This window comes from Takifugu rubripes, chromosome 16, assembly GCF_901000725.2.
Source record: "Takifugu rubripes chromosome 16, fTakRub1.2, whole genome shotgun sequence".
NCBI lineage: Eukaryota > Metazoa > Chordata > Actinopteri > Tetraodontiformes > Tetraodontidae > Takifugu > Takifugu rubripes.
In genome coordinates, this window is record NC_042300.1 from 5,531,834 (window position 1) to 5,547,636 (window position 15,803).

Sequence of the window (15,803 nt, forward strand, 5' to 3'; positions counted from 1 at the left end):
AACAGTAGCTATGCGGGCCGAAATATGTCCTCTGGTCAATAATACGCAAAGAATTTTGTCGGCGAGCGCCCACATTTTGAAAAATGAAATTCTAAAAGGTTGAGATTATCGTTCCAACCCTCAGGGGATCAGCATTCGCAGACATGGCGCGTTATTTTGCGTTATTTTGATGACAGCAACGCACAACTGCACACCTCCAAGCCTTACAAGGTACACAGACAAACGATGAGACTTCCCCTTTCAAGTAAATAAGCCAAATCGAAGAGACCATGTACTGTAAGTCTCTGCATTTACGTCATGAAGCCAGGCGGAGTCGTTGCCGGGAGCAGGCCTGCGAACTAAAAAGAGGAAGATGTGGTGGAAAATTAGACACATGCTGCCATTCTGTGTCAGGCCAAATTCAATTTCAGCTGAATAAGAAGATTGAGAGGGAATATTAAGTTACAAAATTCCTGGTTTTATTCATATTCAAATAAACAAAATGTACAATCAGAATGCCAATTTCGCTCACTGTTGTCAGGTCAGTTTGTCCCTTTGAAAACAAAAGAAAAGGAGAGCTAAAACGTACCAGCATGATCTAACGGAGTCTCTATTTGTGTCAACTTCCTGACAAAGTGTGGAGAAGAAGCATCATAATAGACATACTGAGTAAACTTTACACAACATTGGGGTAAGGTATGGTTCCTGGATATCATACACATTGATTGTTAACTTATACAAGGTCTTTGAGGATGGCTTGCACCTAAGAATTAACCAAAGCTCAGGAGAAAAAAATAAAATAAAAATACAGCACGAACAGGAGGACAAAAAGGGATGTCCGTGTTGCATTAAGGTGTAAACAGTTTTTTAAAAGATTGTTTCTTTGTTCAGAGATCAGAAAGAAAAGAGCAAATTACATCAATTCCAGCACATGTGCATAGTTAAGACAGAGGCTTGGGACGAATCTGTATTTGCTTTTTTAGGCTACGACGTAACAGCAAAAAAGGGCTTTTTGTTCGGGCCGAAGCAGTCGGGGAAATGTAGTGTGACACGCTCGGTCCCATTAATTCAGTTCAGAACATCTTCTGCAGAGACATGCGTGCAAGTGTTCAATGAAAGTCTTGAAGCCTGATCCTTGGACATGGTTATGTTTTTCTCAGCTCTTTCAAATTGAGTTATTATATTACCTACATGGGCTGAGTATCATATTGTATGAAAGCAAGAAAAGTGCTTTTTTTTGTCTCCAACAAATACCAACTGCCTTGTGAGATTTGACTCCAATGTAAATGGCTTGTTTGGCCAAGTGTTATCCATTCTCTCTCTCTCTCTCTCTCTCTGGGTGTATGTATGTGTGTGTGTCTACACTGGGGACTCAAACCACGAGTCCTGCTGGCAGCCAGCCGCAAGTGCTGCTAGAAATAAAACAAGAAATAAGTGCTTTATGAAACAAACATACACGAGACTCCCAGATTTTTTGGTTACCAGTTTGCCGCCAGCAGCTGCATCCATGCACCTCATTTTTTTGGTGTGTTTTCATTTCCCTAAAATTCTCTTAACACTGTTCTTTTTTTGGTTGCCGCTTAGCAAGTTGGATGATCACATCTGCCCCTGCACTTTAGTGCCAGTGCGAGTGTGTGTATGGAAAACCGTTTCAACAAAGGCAAAATCAGAGTAAAATAAATAAAAGGAATGTCACAGTCTCTTTTTGCCCCCGCTATATATATATATAATATATATATATATACACAATCTCAGAGACTGACAGAGAAAAATGCAAAGAAGCAAAAAAAACCTCCCAAAACGTACCCATGTCTGTAACCCAAGACACTTTTTTAAAGCTATCGTTTCCATATGATATGACAGCTATAACAGACCTGGCTTGTTTTTGTAGATATGATGAGATATGCAAAAAAGAACATTTTAATGATATCATCTAAGAATCCTTCCAAAGGATTTCTTCTCTTAAAATAACTGATGATTAAAGTCTGACCTTCTTTGGCTTCTACATCATCTTGTGTCTAAATGTACCAGTTTCGGATCGAAACCATGGAAAAGAAAAGGAAATACATATCTTTGTGTATGTCAGACTAGGATGAAATCAGACAGAATTCCCTCATTGGGTGATTATTTTCCTCATTAAAGCTGTTTTTCGTGGTGCGTTGCCAAGAGGAACAACAAGTTATTGCTCAATAAATATTAAAAAAAGGCTCATTTCTGAGCCAAAGTGAGTCAACGCTAAGCGATATTAGGCTCTGGAAAAGTGTGAAGTGTTGCAATGTCCTTTGGAAATTACATTTCAGAATTAAAATGTTCAATCTTTTGGTGGTGCTACAAAAACAAATGTTAAACCTTACAATTTCTTAAATTACCTAAAAAAAAAGACTTTTTTTTTAACTTAGTAACATAGATGCATCAAAAATATTCAGATTATACTTCTTTGACTCAAGTTTCAAATACAATACATAATTTATGGCTTCATAAGTTAAAAAGAAAATGCCTGAATCCACATCGCTTCACCCACAACATACAAGTTAAATTAAATGGTTTAAAGCAAATTCGCTGTCCATACCACTTATGGTAACATACATGTTAATAATTATTTGCTACTCAGTGCCTAACTTGCATCTTTATATTGTCGTAGTACAAAAACATGCTCTGCAAAAAAAGCCTTGCTGAAATATAAACATTACACAAACGGGGTATTTTTTTGACAAATATGGGTGAATCATCCCATAAAGCTTGTGGATTATAATAAAACTAAAATAAAGTCCTATCCACGCGGGCCTATAAAATTGTCTTCTGGTTATTGCTGTGAGAATGACTCCCTTTGTAGTGCCTCGGTCAAAACACAGGAAGATGAGTCCAAACAAGTCTGGGTTTCTTTCTTTTTTAGATCTTTACCTTCATTTCCAAGCATAAAGTAAAGATTGCTGATGACAGCTCAAAAAATCCCCCTTTCAATGAAAAGTAACTGGTATTGTGCTTCGAACTATGACGTCAGCTGACTTCCAAAAGCTTGTACCGGGATCCTCTTCAATATGGCCTCCACACCGCCTCGTCCATGCGGCCGCCGGGGTTGAGAATAGTCGGGGAGTTACTGTGGCTCCCGTCTCCGTCGACCGCTCCTTCCGTCTGGCTGGGCAGGTTGGGGTTCACCAGGGTGGTGCCCGTGGAGGCGCTAGTGCAAGGTGGGATCATCCGCGAAGGCGAGCGATCTCCACCGGGAACCATGGAGAACTGGTAGGATCCAGACGAAGCGCCGTAGTAGAGATATGGCGTGCTGCTAGTCTGGAATGGTGTACTCTGGCTCTGGGTGGAGCCTGGGTATGGAGGGGGAAGGTATGTGTGGTAGTGGGCGCTGCCCAGAGACATGCCGGTGGTGACAGGTGGGGTGTAGGTGAAGGTGGCGGGGTAGTGCATCCGGGGGCTGGAGAAACGGCTCTCCGTGATGGAGGGGAGGCCCGGGAACTGACGGTCGAACTGACCCGGGAATGGGCTCAGGTCAGAGGAACCTACGGAGACACACAAACACACCCCTTTAAGATTGGCAGCGCCACGGATATTATAGAGGTCCGTATTCAGCCCGACCCTAAACAGTATCATTACATTAACTGTTACTGCATCTTGAAATAAGACATTAAACAGTAGTAAACGATTATTTAGTTTATTTCCATTTCAATGTTTGCATTAACAGACTTTCAAAGAATTTCCAAACGAGGACAGTCACCTCAGCTCCTCCAGTTTTTGGTAAAGTTAACAAACACGTCACACATACAATGTGTTTATGCTTGTGCATGTTTAGGTTTCTCCATATGTCTGTTGGCACATGTTGATGTATATTTATTTTATATCGGGACAACTGTTTATGCATGCAAATGTGTGTGTGTTTGTGTGTGTGGTGGGTGTGGGTGCCAGAGTGGAGGGGGAGTGTATGTGTGTGAATACTGTATGCACATAAAAAAAAAAAAAGGAGTTGGGATGAATCAGGAGCTGCACATGTGGAAACACTTTCAGCAGAAACAGTTTCCATGAGATCCATAATGAGGCAGGGCTGAGCTCTGATGTGGCTCCTCTCCTCGCCTCCCATCGGCTCCAGCCTGTGTGTGTATGTGTGCGTCCGTGTGCACGTGCGTGAGCGAGGGAGCCGAGAAGGAGCCGCTCCATCTCACCCTTCGTTCCTCTGCTCGCTTTATCCCTTAAAAAATACCCCAAAAACCACTAACTGGCTGTGGCGAGCTTCGCGCTGGGCCCACAGTTTTAGGAGAATAGGAGGTCCTCCCCCTCCCCAGCTCCCTACTGTCTCCTCACGGTGGTTTAGTCCAGCCATGGCGCTCTTATCATAAATCACCAGGCGTCTTCCGCGTCGCCATGTCTACTGCGAGAGGACAGTGGGTGGCGGGAACGAGGAGAAAAGAGTGATGTGCGGTGTTTGTGTGAATGGAAGATTTGCTAACCCGGCGTTGCCCGTGTCAGATAGCATATGAAGACAATTAAGGCCTCTCAACTTCCTCCTTCCACAACGCTCATTTTATTCTAATAGGAATAGTAGGCGATTGTCTCCACTGTGGGGACCAGCAGAGTCCTGACTCCTTTTGACATTTGGACTTATTTACACGCTCCAAAAGATACCGAGATGAGCCAGAAGAAGTTTATTAAATTTAATGAAACCATTGTGGAACGGAGCTGCATCAATTCACGATAAGCTGTTTTGCTTTATCAGTGAAAGAGTTTCAGAGAATTGATAAGGCAGCATTGTTCTTGAGCTCAAGAGACATCGGCTGAATCTGAAAATAACCTCAAAACTCGTTGTTGTTGGTTCTCATTCAATTATTTTGGAGATAAATGTGAAATCCTTCCACAAATGCCCCATGACATGTTAGCTGGATGGCTAGAAAGAGCACTGTAGCTATCTATAAAGGTGTGTTTGAAAAGGGGGAGGGGCGGCGGATTTGAGTTTTCATTGGAGCATCAGCTCCTGCGAGTGTTGTTCTGTGGCTGGATACTGTTACAGAACAGCCTGCTGAGGTGTCAACGCGACCCCCCCCCAAATCTGAGAGCCTTAGTCAGATCACTTAGGAGGCATTAAATGCTTGAGGTGTGCGAGCGGGGTGAGGGCCGGAGGGACGGGTGTTCCACGCTGGTGCCCGTGCTTGCACGTGCGAGCGTGTCACTTGGAGAACAAAGCCCGATGCTGGTGAGATGAAAGCTTGGGGGTGGGGGGGTAGACCAAACTAATCAGAGTTGACAAGGCAGCTGGCTGGATTTTAAACCCTTTCTAATGCGGAGTCACACGTCCGAGACGCGTAATCGCTCAGCCTCCCCAGGGGAACAGAGGAGGGAGTTGTACGTTAGCGCAAAGAAACACAAGGTGTGTGTGTGTGTGTGTGTGTGTGTGGGGGGGACAGGAAAAAAAAAAACCCATGGAGACAGCAACCCATGGCAATGAATCAAACAGGTGTACAGGGGAGAAACCCGTCTGGCGGCATGTGCGGAGTTTAAAGGAGGAGACGAACAGAAACAAATTGGGAGGCAGATGCGGCCATCACGAACACACTCGCTGATGCAATTACCCAGAATTCCTTGGGAGGCTTGCCTATTGCTATAAAGACACTTTATTTGTCAGTCGCAAGCCTGTCATTATCCTCAAGCCTGTCATTACCCACGCTCCTCTGGGATCAAAGGCTTGAAGAGAGGAGAAAGAGGAAACTATTGCGCTTTTTATATTCCTCTACTGTCATCTACGTCATCCAAACCATCCTCTGGAGATACAAACGCTGACAGCACGCTGGATTCTAATGCATTGATGCCAAACTGGACACACGTGTGTGTGTGTGTGTGTGCATATCTGCCTAATCCTCTCGTACTCCAAGACAATGTGTGATGTCGGTTCATTACAGAAGATTGTGACAGGATGAGAAGGGTTGTTGGTTCAGAGCGGTGGTTCTACCTGGCAATCGTCTAGGAACGTCACTGATGGCAGGCAGGCCTGTGCCTCGGCTGGAGGAGAGGGGGGTGGTGGAGTGGACTGAGGGGGAGGCCATGGGACTCAGGTACGACTGGTACGTCTGATCATACGACCAGGGAGGAGAGGACTGGGACTGGCGAGGGTCTGATGGGGAGAGAGGGAGCGAGGGGAGGAAAGGAGGAGAGGAAACAGACAGGAAGAGAAAGAAAGTTAGTAAAGGCCAAGCGGGTGGTTCAAATGTTGACTAAAATAATCAGCAAAAATGCACAAAAACACTGTGGCTATTACTAGGACGTCTCTTCTTGAGTCTCTGCTGTAGGTTTATAGAGGTATCAGTTGGGCGCATTATGCAACATCCTCCATAATGACACATCTAATGTTTACCTTCATAGAGATGATCTTCCTGTTTGCCTTATAAAACATTGTGCTTGAAGCAGGACTCAGAGAGCCTTGCTGGCACACACCCAGGGTGTAAACACACCAGCAGACAAGCAAGAAAATAGCAGCTGTGTGTGTGTGTGTGTGATGTGTGTGTGTGCAGCATTCATTCATACAACATTGTTTGTTGTGGGTGTATATTTGTTATGATGGAATCTGTATGTCTATCTGGATGGAATCTGTATGTTGCTAATTTGGAAGGATAAAAAGATTCAAATGAAACATCATTTAATTAAAAAATACTTTAAAAACTTAAATAATGCAAAAGGGTTCAACCAAACAGTTGAATTAAGCTAAATGGAATTTGGAATTTTAGCTGCAAATGTGTTATTAGCAAAGAAATAACCTCGCAGTTTTGAGCCCACAAAATGAAACAAAATAATAATAATTCATTTTCTTTTTACATCACATTTAAGTACATTAAAAAGAAAAAAATGACACAGTGAAGAATTAAACTAATATATGCGTAGACAGCGACAATGCTCCACCCAGTAGAGGGCTTTTAAAAGGAGAAGAGGAATAAGAAAGAAGAGAAACTGAATTTATTTCCTGATACAGTACATGCATAGATAAACCTAATTCATAGGAATAAATAGAAACTTGGGTATTGTTGGGTACAAAGAAGTGTTGTTACTGTTAAACAGCAATGTATAGAAAATGCATATGTTAAAAGAAACATGATGAAGCCATCCAATAAGTTAGAGTTGTAGTATTTTACAAAAAAGAAAAGAAAGGCAGAAGTTAGGGAAACAGAAGAGGCAGAATAGGTGGCGGAGTGGGCCCAGCTGGGCTGCCCCATGTGTGCTGCCCCGGTTACTGGTAAAGAACGTGGGTAACATAGTTACATGCATTACAGCAAATCATTACCCTGCGTGGTCCCTGTTTATAGATCTGCATAGAATGTTGTGATGTGAAATTGTGCTTCACAGTCGCTGTTTGGCTTCATCTGGAAGGTTTTCAACCCTATCTTTACAAATTGCTGATAACATGATGGCTCGCCAGCTACTGGCGACCTCAATTTGCCGTCACATTTTGAACCAGATTAAGAATCAGTGGCTCCACCCTTGAGTAGTTTTTCTCTCTTCCATTTACATGATACTCCCCATTCGCTGTCACGCTGCATCACGGTGTAGCCATGCATCAAACCATCCACCAGCACTAGAAGTCACTCAGAGCTGAGTGTTGACCTGAGACGAGCTTTCGGGGGTTATCGCGTAGCAGCCAGTGTGAACCGGGCAGATGGAGTTACCCTGGAGGAAGTGGACTCCTCGAGTGACGGAAGACAGCTGATCCCAGAGCCGACACTGCGCCGGGATGTTCGCAGCGCTCCTTAGGGTTTGATATTACAACTTACCGAACCTTTGCCTGTGACTCGGTGGCCACGCTAATGAGTGATACCTAATAGGACGGTGCCAAACGTGCTGTGCTGTTCCTTAGCTCCTGCGGAAAACTATACGGCAGTGACGCTTTTCTCGACGCTGCCTCGCTCACCTGTTATCTGCGTCTGCCCCTGTGGGTTAAAGGAGTTGGCCACAGTGTTCAGAGTTGGTCGGGGGCCCTGAGTGGGTACGGCCACCCTCACCCTCATCCTCTCGAGCTCGGACAGGCGGTCTGAGAAGAGGCCAGCCTTCGGAGGGTCCTCCAGTTTCTGACGATGCCCTGTGGTGGCACAGAAAGTCTCTCTTAGGTACGGGACTGCATCACTTGGTGACTACCTCCTGCAATAAAACCCCAGTATGTTTGCCCTTTCCTTGGCACAATATTTATCAGTTACTTTTAAACGAGCAGTTGATGACTTATGTACCTGGCAAATATAGTTTGTTCACCGAAACAAAGACGAGACGCAGAGTTTCTTGGAAGAGGGATGCATATCCTGTTGATTAACAAAGGCGATGTGTCTGGTATCACGTTGCGTGACAGAACGAGCACGGTCGCTTGAGGAAATGCTCAGATGTTGCGTGTTGGCTCTAACCCGGGGCGCCTCAGGTAAACACATCCTGATCCTACCCCAACCGGAGCTCCAGCCTATGCCAAATATGTGTTCACCCGTTCATTTTCTGCATTCCCCTCGCTGTTTCAATCCTGGTCGCGCGCTCAGGCTGGTAACTGAAGCCTCGGATGTGCGCGCACATCGAGCACGCAGAAACGCACATGTCGCCTGCTCTGTCTGTCTGAGAGAACCTGTTTCCAGTGGAAACCGGAGTCAACCCTTCCAAGGGGCCCAGGTGTGGATCGTATTTGTGGATCGAGGTGGGGCGGGAAAAAGACAGGGTCCGTATCAGCCCGGTCGTGCACCAGTTCTCCTCTAAAGGTGGTAAAGCAAATATCAAACAGAAGAGAGTCAAAATTCCTGCTGCGCTTGGCAGAGATCCAGCTGGCTAACACAGAAAGTGTGCTCCTTCAGAATCCTGCCCAACCTGCTCGCGCCGGGAACAAAGACCTGGCACTGCACACGTGGCACTGAGGGGGTGATCAGGAGGAAGAGAAGCAGTGGGGATTGGGGTGGGGGAAAAAAAAATCTCATCTTTTGGCCCATCGCAACTAGAAATCAAAGCTCTGAAGGTCCTCACGTGGCCGGTGTTTGTGGAATAATGGTCAAACAAGTATTAATGGCACACGATCATGCACGGACACACCCACAGGGGGAAATCAGGCATAAACTCAAGCACCATTTCAGTTTGTCTCCCACTTTTAACTGCGCTACATTTTGCTATGCTAACTGAATCCTGGGTTAAACCAAATGTCCTGAGCACAACCTTCTTTTCTCCACCAAATCATACTTTCATGCACGCCGTTCCTCACATTTCTCCCTCGCAGCAGTTTTTATTTTCCACTTCCCCGTCAAATAAATTCAAATTACCAAAAACAGCTCAAATAATCCTCCATATTCTCTGTTCCCCCCTTTTTTTTTCCGTTGCTGCAAGAAAATTTCTTTCGGCCTCTGAAATGATTTTGCAAACCATCTGACTCTTCACAACAAACCAATTAAACAACTAAACAGGGAATTTTGCACTTTAAAATGCTGCCAAAAACAGTCATGCAGCCTATGATTTGTCTAACAATGACGTTATTGGACTGGCATCACGCACTTCCAAATAAACAGGCAGTCTCATCACTGGCTTCCTGACATAGCTGCTCTGCACCGGGAATAATATCAGCTATGGAGCTAAATTGTTGCTATTCCGAATCATTCTGTATAATTCTCCTAATTGCCTCCTGCAGCCATTCCTCATCAATCCGTGCCGCCGAGCCTTGTCAGTCAAAGATTTTCCATTTTCAACAGTGAAAATTTCTATTTTAAAAACGCCTCTGGACACACTGCGGCCTTTGTGCGCAGCCCGTCTCCTAGCGATGGGTATAAATAGCAATGGGACGCCAAGGGAGATGAGGGGAGTCAGACGTGAAGAGGAGGAGGAGGAGGCACGTGGAGAGGATGAGACCCCGATGACCAGTAAATTACGAGTTCTGGATCGGACACGACCAGACTGATGACACTGGCTTAGCGAAAAGTGCTGAGCAAGGGGAAGGTTGAATGGTGGAACAGTCAGAGGGGTTTGGCTTTCAGCGTCTTCGAGGGAGATCCCAAAACATTTCCAGGAGATGTGTGTGATACGCCGCTCTGTCGCTGCTAACTTGCGCTTGCTGCTCCTCCCTAATGCGGGACGGTGACTGGACGCAGCCCCGTTTAGAGGAAACCGTCTTTTTTTATCCGACACCAATGCAGAACCACTCCATTTAGGCCCAATTTACACTCCAAACAGACAGACCTCAAGCGCATTAGTTTAGCTGGCCTTGACAGTAAATACAGTTTTTCAGGAGTTAATTACACCTTTCTGAGGACGACTGTTGCCAAACACAAGATGTCTCAGCTGTTTTATCGGAACCCTAGCAGGGTGGAGAACAGAGCCGGGGGTATTTAAAAGAGCGGGAATGGCGAATGATTTCACTGCCGTAGGGAAAGTCCCTGAGATTCCCATCATCCCTGTGAAAACAGCAGAGATTTTCGATAGCGCCTGCCACTTCCCTGCCCAGCCAACAGCCGGAAACATGGACAGATTCAGACCAGATGTGAGCGACTCGCACGCGGTAAAACACAGGCGAGGGCGCACAGACGTATGCGAACACACGTCTGCGTATGCGATCATGGACATTTGCACACATGCATCATGCATGCACTCAAGCTCACCAACATGCAGACTAAAGATGAATAATGGTTAGAAAACACCTCAGAATAAAAGACAGTATCTCTTATCTGATCCAAGGAAAGTATTATTACAGTCGTCCCACAGAAGTAGTTCTGGATTCAGCTAACAGTGATCAGATAACAGTAGGTAGGTAGGCAAATACTGTCTAAACCCTCTGTGATTAATGACAGTATTGGATTGGATCTGAGCCTGAGCACAGAGAGCTTTGATGGTTAGCTGCTCTCTCATATGTCCTGGATGCAGTTCCTCCACAAATACCTCCATATTTTAGCTTCAGACTAGTGTGTTCCGAGATTTTTCACAGTCATTTTGAAAAACCTTTGTTCTCGAGGCTAAAATGTTTTGAAACAGTCTTCTTGCAATAGTTCCAAACCAAACAGAGGTAGCCCACATGCTGTTCTCAAAACAACGCCGACCAATCTCAAGTCCTGCATTTTTTTTATTTTCTTTTCCCAGACATGTCACCAAATACTAACGTTTCAGCCTGGTGGGCTTCAGCAGAGCATGGGGGAAACTGCACCTCCTGTTATTTATACACATGCAGGAGCTGGACGGTCATTAGCTTTGAAAGTCGGATGGAAATTCACTTTAAATATTACAAAAATGACAGTTCCAAACAACTGTCTGATACTAAAAGGAAGGTGGAAGGAGAAGACATTTTAGGTGTATTAATTAAGTTTGGGCTGTGGCCTCAGGCTCACACAACTGACTGATACACATGCATGCATTCCTCCATAATGTATGCACACAGAGCCGGCATTAATACACACGCCGGCATGGTTGGGGTTAAGTCAACAGCTATTTAGCCTACCTGGCAGAAGAGCAAGCTTCCAATTTAATGTACGGACCTGAAGGGTTTTCAAAACTTCCTCTCCTACAACAACATACCAACATTAACCCTCTGACAGATTCTGGGTTCATTTTCCTGCCTGCAGCCCGACTGCGTGAGCAAACCACCAGAAACATTCTGAATAAATCATCTATATTCTGTGTCCCGACTGAAAGAAAGCATCCCGACCACACCCGCTCACCTTGTGTGTGTGTGTGTGTGTGTGTGTGTGTGTGTGAGTCCTCTCGTGTCAGTCATCTCAGAGACATTGACCCCTGCCTCCTCATTTTAATCTTTTGACAGTGGCCATGTTTTTTTTTTTGAGCAGCCGCACTAAAATTATTTCAGGTGGCAGTCTGACGGCGACAGCAACACTGGCGGGGAAAATGGGCGCTCGTCATCTAAGCGGGTTGTTATAAAAAGACAGAGAAGTTTTAAATGCACAATTAGAAGCAGAAGAAGAGAAATAAGGAAGAAAGGGGGGGAACAGAAAAGGAGCAAAGTAGACGACGAAAAGAGGGAGCCAGGCTGTCGTGGAGCGCTGCCAGGCGTCTGTGTGGTCCATGCGTTCCAGCCTGGAGGAAGCAAGCCAGGCAAGGGAAGGGCAAACGCACTCACACACTCACAGTTGAGGTGCACACGCAGAAATATGCAACAATTCCCCAAGCTGAGGTATTTATCGAACACAAAAACACATTATGCGCACACCCGCGTGATCCTGTGCGACACGAAAAGAGCGCACACGCAGGCTCCCTCAGGCAAGTGTTTTGATTCAGAGCAGCAGAGAACAAATCTATCCGGGATGTTTTCACCGCAGCTCGGGGCCAAACAACTCTGGACCCACTTTCGTAATCTTTGTCCCTCTTTTTTAATCTTTCACTGTCTGCCTTTTCAGTCGGCTTTCTTCTCCTCCGCAGCGCTGAATGATTTTGTGTTTTGTACTCTAAAGGCCTTGGCACCTCTTCAAGGAACTTCATGAGACATTCAACTGACTGACTGCCTCTGGAAAAGCCTGCAGTCTTTTTTTTCCCCTCCCTCCCTCCCCCCCACCCTCCTTCTTCCACTTTCAATCCTATCCCGCTGATGTTTTGTTGAGTTTTATTTGTCCGGCTCCCATTGTTAAACGCTGCTTTGACTCTAGGCAGCAGCGGTTAAGTGTGAGCATCTGTGTCTGAGTGAGAAAATAGTTTGGGGTCTTCTGAAAAGCTCCTTAACTACCTGAAAATTGCAGAGAAGACATGTTGCATAAGCTACAGCATTTTGATTGTTTTGACAGCATGGCCTGATGCCCTCCAGGCGCCTGACATCATATTCGCAGCCTAATTAGCCTTTTTGAAGCCAGCATTTTGAAATTGCGTGGTGGCAATCATATTTGGGGACTTAAAAAGGTAATTTGTAGTAATTTATAGGTGTTTTGGTGTTATCCTGAAATGCTATCAAAACTGTTTCCAGTCTAGCAGTATTGAAGATGACACTCTATTCAATTACACAATGTAGTTTAGCAACTGTGCTAATATAGCAACTGGTGTTATTGTTCCTTACTCATGAAGTTCCATATATTTTTACTCACCAAATTCCATAGATGTGTGCCCTGATGTCAACATCTCACAATTCTTTTGATGTAACTCACTTTATCCACATCTAAATCTCAAGATTTAATCAATGCTTCCGCATCACTATCTTTTCACTGGTTAGCGTCACAACTGATATAAAATATTTGATGATTCATCAAAGCTGAATTAGTTTTAGCTCCAAAATAAATCTGTCAACTCACAGCCCCTTGTGAGCTGGACCGGAGCCTGAGTTCTTTTGGCAAGGGCTTTCCTGGCTGTTCCTGGATCCATTTTAGTAACTATGGGTGTCTGAAATCAGACACTGGAAAGAGAGAAAAAAAGGGACTTGCCACCTCAGTGTCTTGTAAATTCATCTGAATGCATTTTAGAAATGTAGTTTCGTGATTATTGTCAATGTGTTTTTTATTGTGAGGGTCTACATGGATGAATATACGGATAGGTGTCGGTTGAACAGCCTGACTTGTCAGATAGGGATCACAACCACCGCCTGCAGACCCCTAAATATCCGGGGCGTCTTCACCAGACTTGTTAACACCCCAACCAACGCCAAGCGGCACGAGACCTGGTTCCCTATTCCAGAACCCCCAAACCCATAAGCTTCAAACACAAGACAAGGGAGAGAGGCCTGACCACTAACCTCCATCGCTGACACACACCACAAGCACACGCACCACTTAGACACTGTCCTCTGAACATGTGAAGAGAGACACAGCATGTGTGACGCCGCAGTGGTTTCTGTCACCTCCTCTGTGTGTACATCATCATTTACCCATAATGGGAACAGTGGATTTGGACAAGAAGCTCAGGATATTGTGTCATTTTATTGGGTCATTTTTGTCATATTTGCTTTTATCTTTCAGGAAGTTTGTCTGAGTAAGCCGCAGTCACCAGCCGCGACAGCGGCGGCGGCTGAAAGGAGACAGAGGCACCTATAAAAGCATACAGCTTTAAACAGCCACTCCCTGTCTATTAACTCAAAATGACATGTAATGAGGTCTATTAGCGCTGCTCCAATCAGCGCAGCGGCTGCACAGGACTAATGACACCAATAACACCCGTCTCTCCAGTGGGTTCACACATGCAGACATGCAAACATATTGACACAAGAGATGGGACACGCACATACCTGCACGCACAAGCGTAGGGATATATGTGCAGCATATGTGCAAAGCTGTTAGCGCAGTGGCTAACCACAGGATAACCAAGAGCTGTCAAGCAATTAAGCACAATGCAAGCCACAGAAACCGAGTTAGCCTCCCGCTAATAGCACAGTGGCCAGAGAGACCTGACTAACCACTTGCCATACCCACACCGAAACAGTAAACCTCTCAGGAAAATCATACCACAAATCTTTAAACGAGGCCCCGCTGATATTCCTCACACTAACCGCGCAATTAATTAGCTCAATCTCAGCACTGCAGTTCAGAGATATGAGCTCTGCTCATTCATGGGTGGTCCAATTTCATCTCCCCCACTTGGATGAGGTACTGTTGGGAAAATGACATCCCTCATATGGCCGCCATAAGGATCATCAAACAAGCTGACACAAAACGTCCTTCCTGAACGGGACACCCACAAGCTGTCGTGTCATTCGCAGGGCAGAACTTATGTCAGCAGAAACGTGCGCAGAAAACCGTCAGCTTGTTTTCCAAACACAACGCTGCTTTTGCAGAGCAGGACCACAGAGTGCCAGTGTACGCCAGGTTTAAAGACGCTCTCTGTGTGGACCTCTCACGCAGGGGCCCGGCCCCCTAATTACGCAGCAGTTTAACACAAAATAGAGTTGTAATGGCCACAAAGAACCCCCATCATGCGTCAATGAAGCGGTCACAGATAGAATCACAATTTCAGAGACAGCCGCTGCTCTAAGTCTCTCTGTGCTCCCAACCCGGAGGGGGGGGGGGATGCCGTCGAGGGGGCACATGTGTGTTTTGCCACCCTCCGACCTCAGCTTAATGACCCCTAAGAGGGAGACGTGTTCTGGCTGTAGTTTTTGAGTAAATTACACCAGCGCTGTAATTCTGTCCACTTAACAGCAAAGTAAAGAAGTTCAGGGGGGTTACGTATGATGAAATACTATTTATTGCTTAAATTGCTGTCCTGAGACTGAGGTTGGAACACGCAGACTTTGACTTAAAAGCTCTGTCTCCGACCACAGATTGGCCGGAAAATAATAGATGAAAGTGTAAACTTTCTCTTTCATATGATATCAGGTAGTGACGCTTCCCCCTTTTTTGTTAGGTTTGTGGCTTAATCCTGGTTCACATGTGCCTTCCAGGGAGGCTTTCTGGACGCAGAGTTCATTGTGCTCAGACCAAAACGAAGGCTTTTCCTAAACAAGTTCAGCTCTGACTCCCATCTGTTCACCACCAAATAACAGGAGTTGTTTGAAAGTCATCTGATGGGGGACAGCAGATGCGCAGGAAATGCTTTTGATCAAAGAAGATGGCTCGAGCAAAAAGGGATGTAGGGGGGAAAAGAGAGCACACGACTATCGAGTACATGTGTCTTTGTTCCAAGGTGCATGTGAAGAAACGCTGAACTCGGAGCATTTAAGGCCTTTTTTTTGGCCCTGCACTCAGGTTTGTGACACCTCAGGGTGCCCTGGTCACATGTCCAGCGAGGTTTCCCTTTCAAGACGCGGTGAGATGAGACGTTTTTTTCTGAATAGGGAGGTGGATCGGGGAAACAGCTGCATGCCAGACCAGTTGGCACTGATGGCTATAGTAAAGTTTTTTTCCCCTCCTCAGTTGTTTTTATATGGCCCATTAAAATGAGCTGATGCTAGCATTCTGCTACCCAATGTAGCTTCT

At 45.4% G+C, this 15,803-nt stretch overlaps 1 protein-coding gene across 2 annotated transcripts in view; it reads right to left on the reverse strand.

The window, feature by feature from the left end:
* Positions 1-436: 436 nt before the first annotated feature.
* runx2b (RUNX family transcription factor 2b) overlaps positions 437-15,803 on the reverse strand; it is a 35,494-nt gene continuing 20,127 nt past the window's right edge. The window contains exons 5-7 of one of the 2 annotated variants that reach the window (XM_029849085.1): positions 7,874-8,041; positions 5,927-6,088; positions 437-3,491 (exon numbers count right to left, since the gene is read on the reverse strand). In XM_029849085.1, coding sequence (XP_029704945.1) covers positions 3,013-3,491; positions 5,927-6,088; positions 7,874-8,041 — 809 coding nt within the window. In that variant the 3' untranslated portion in view covers positions 437-3,012. 2 annotated transcript variants of the gene reach the window in all.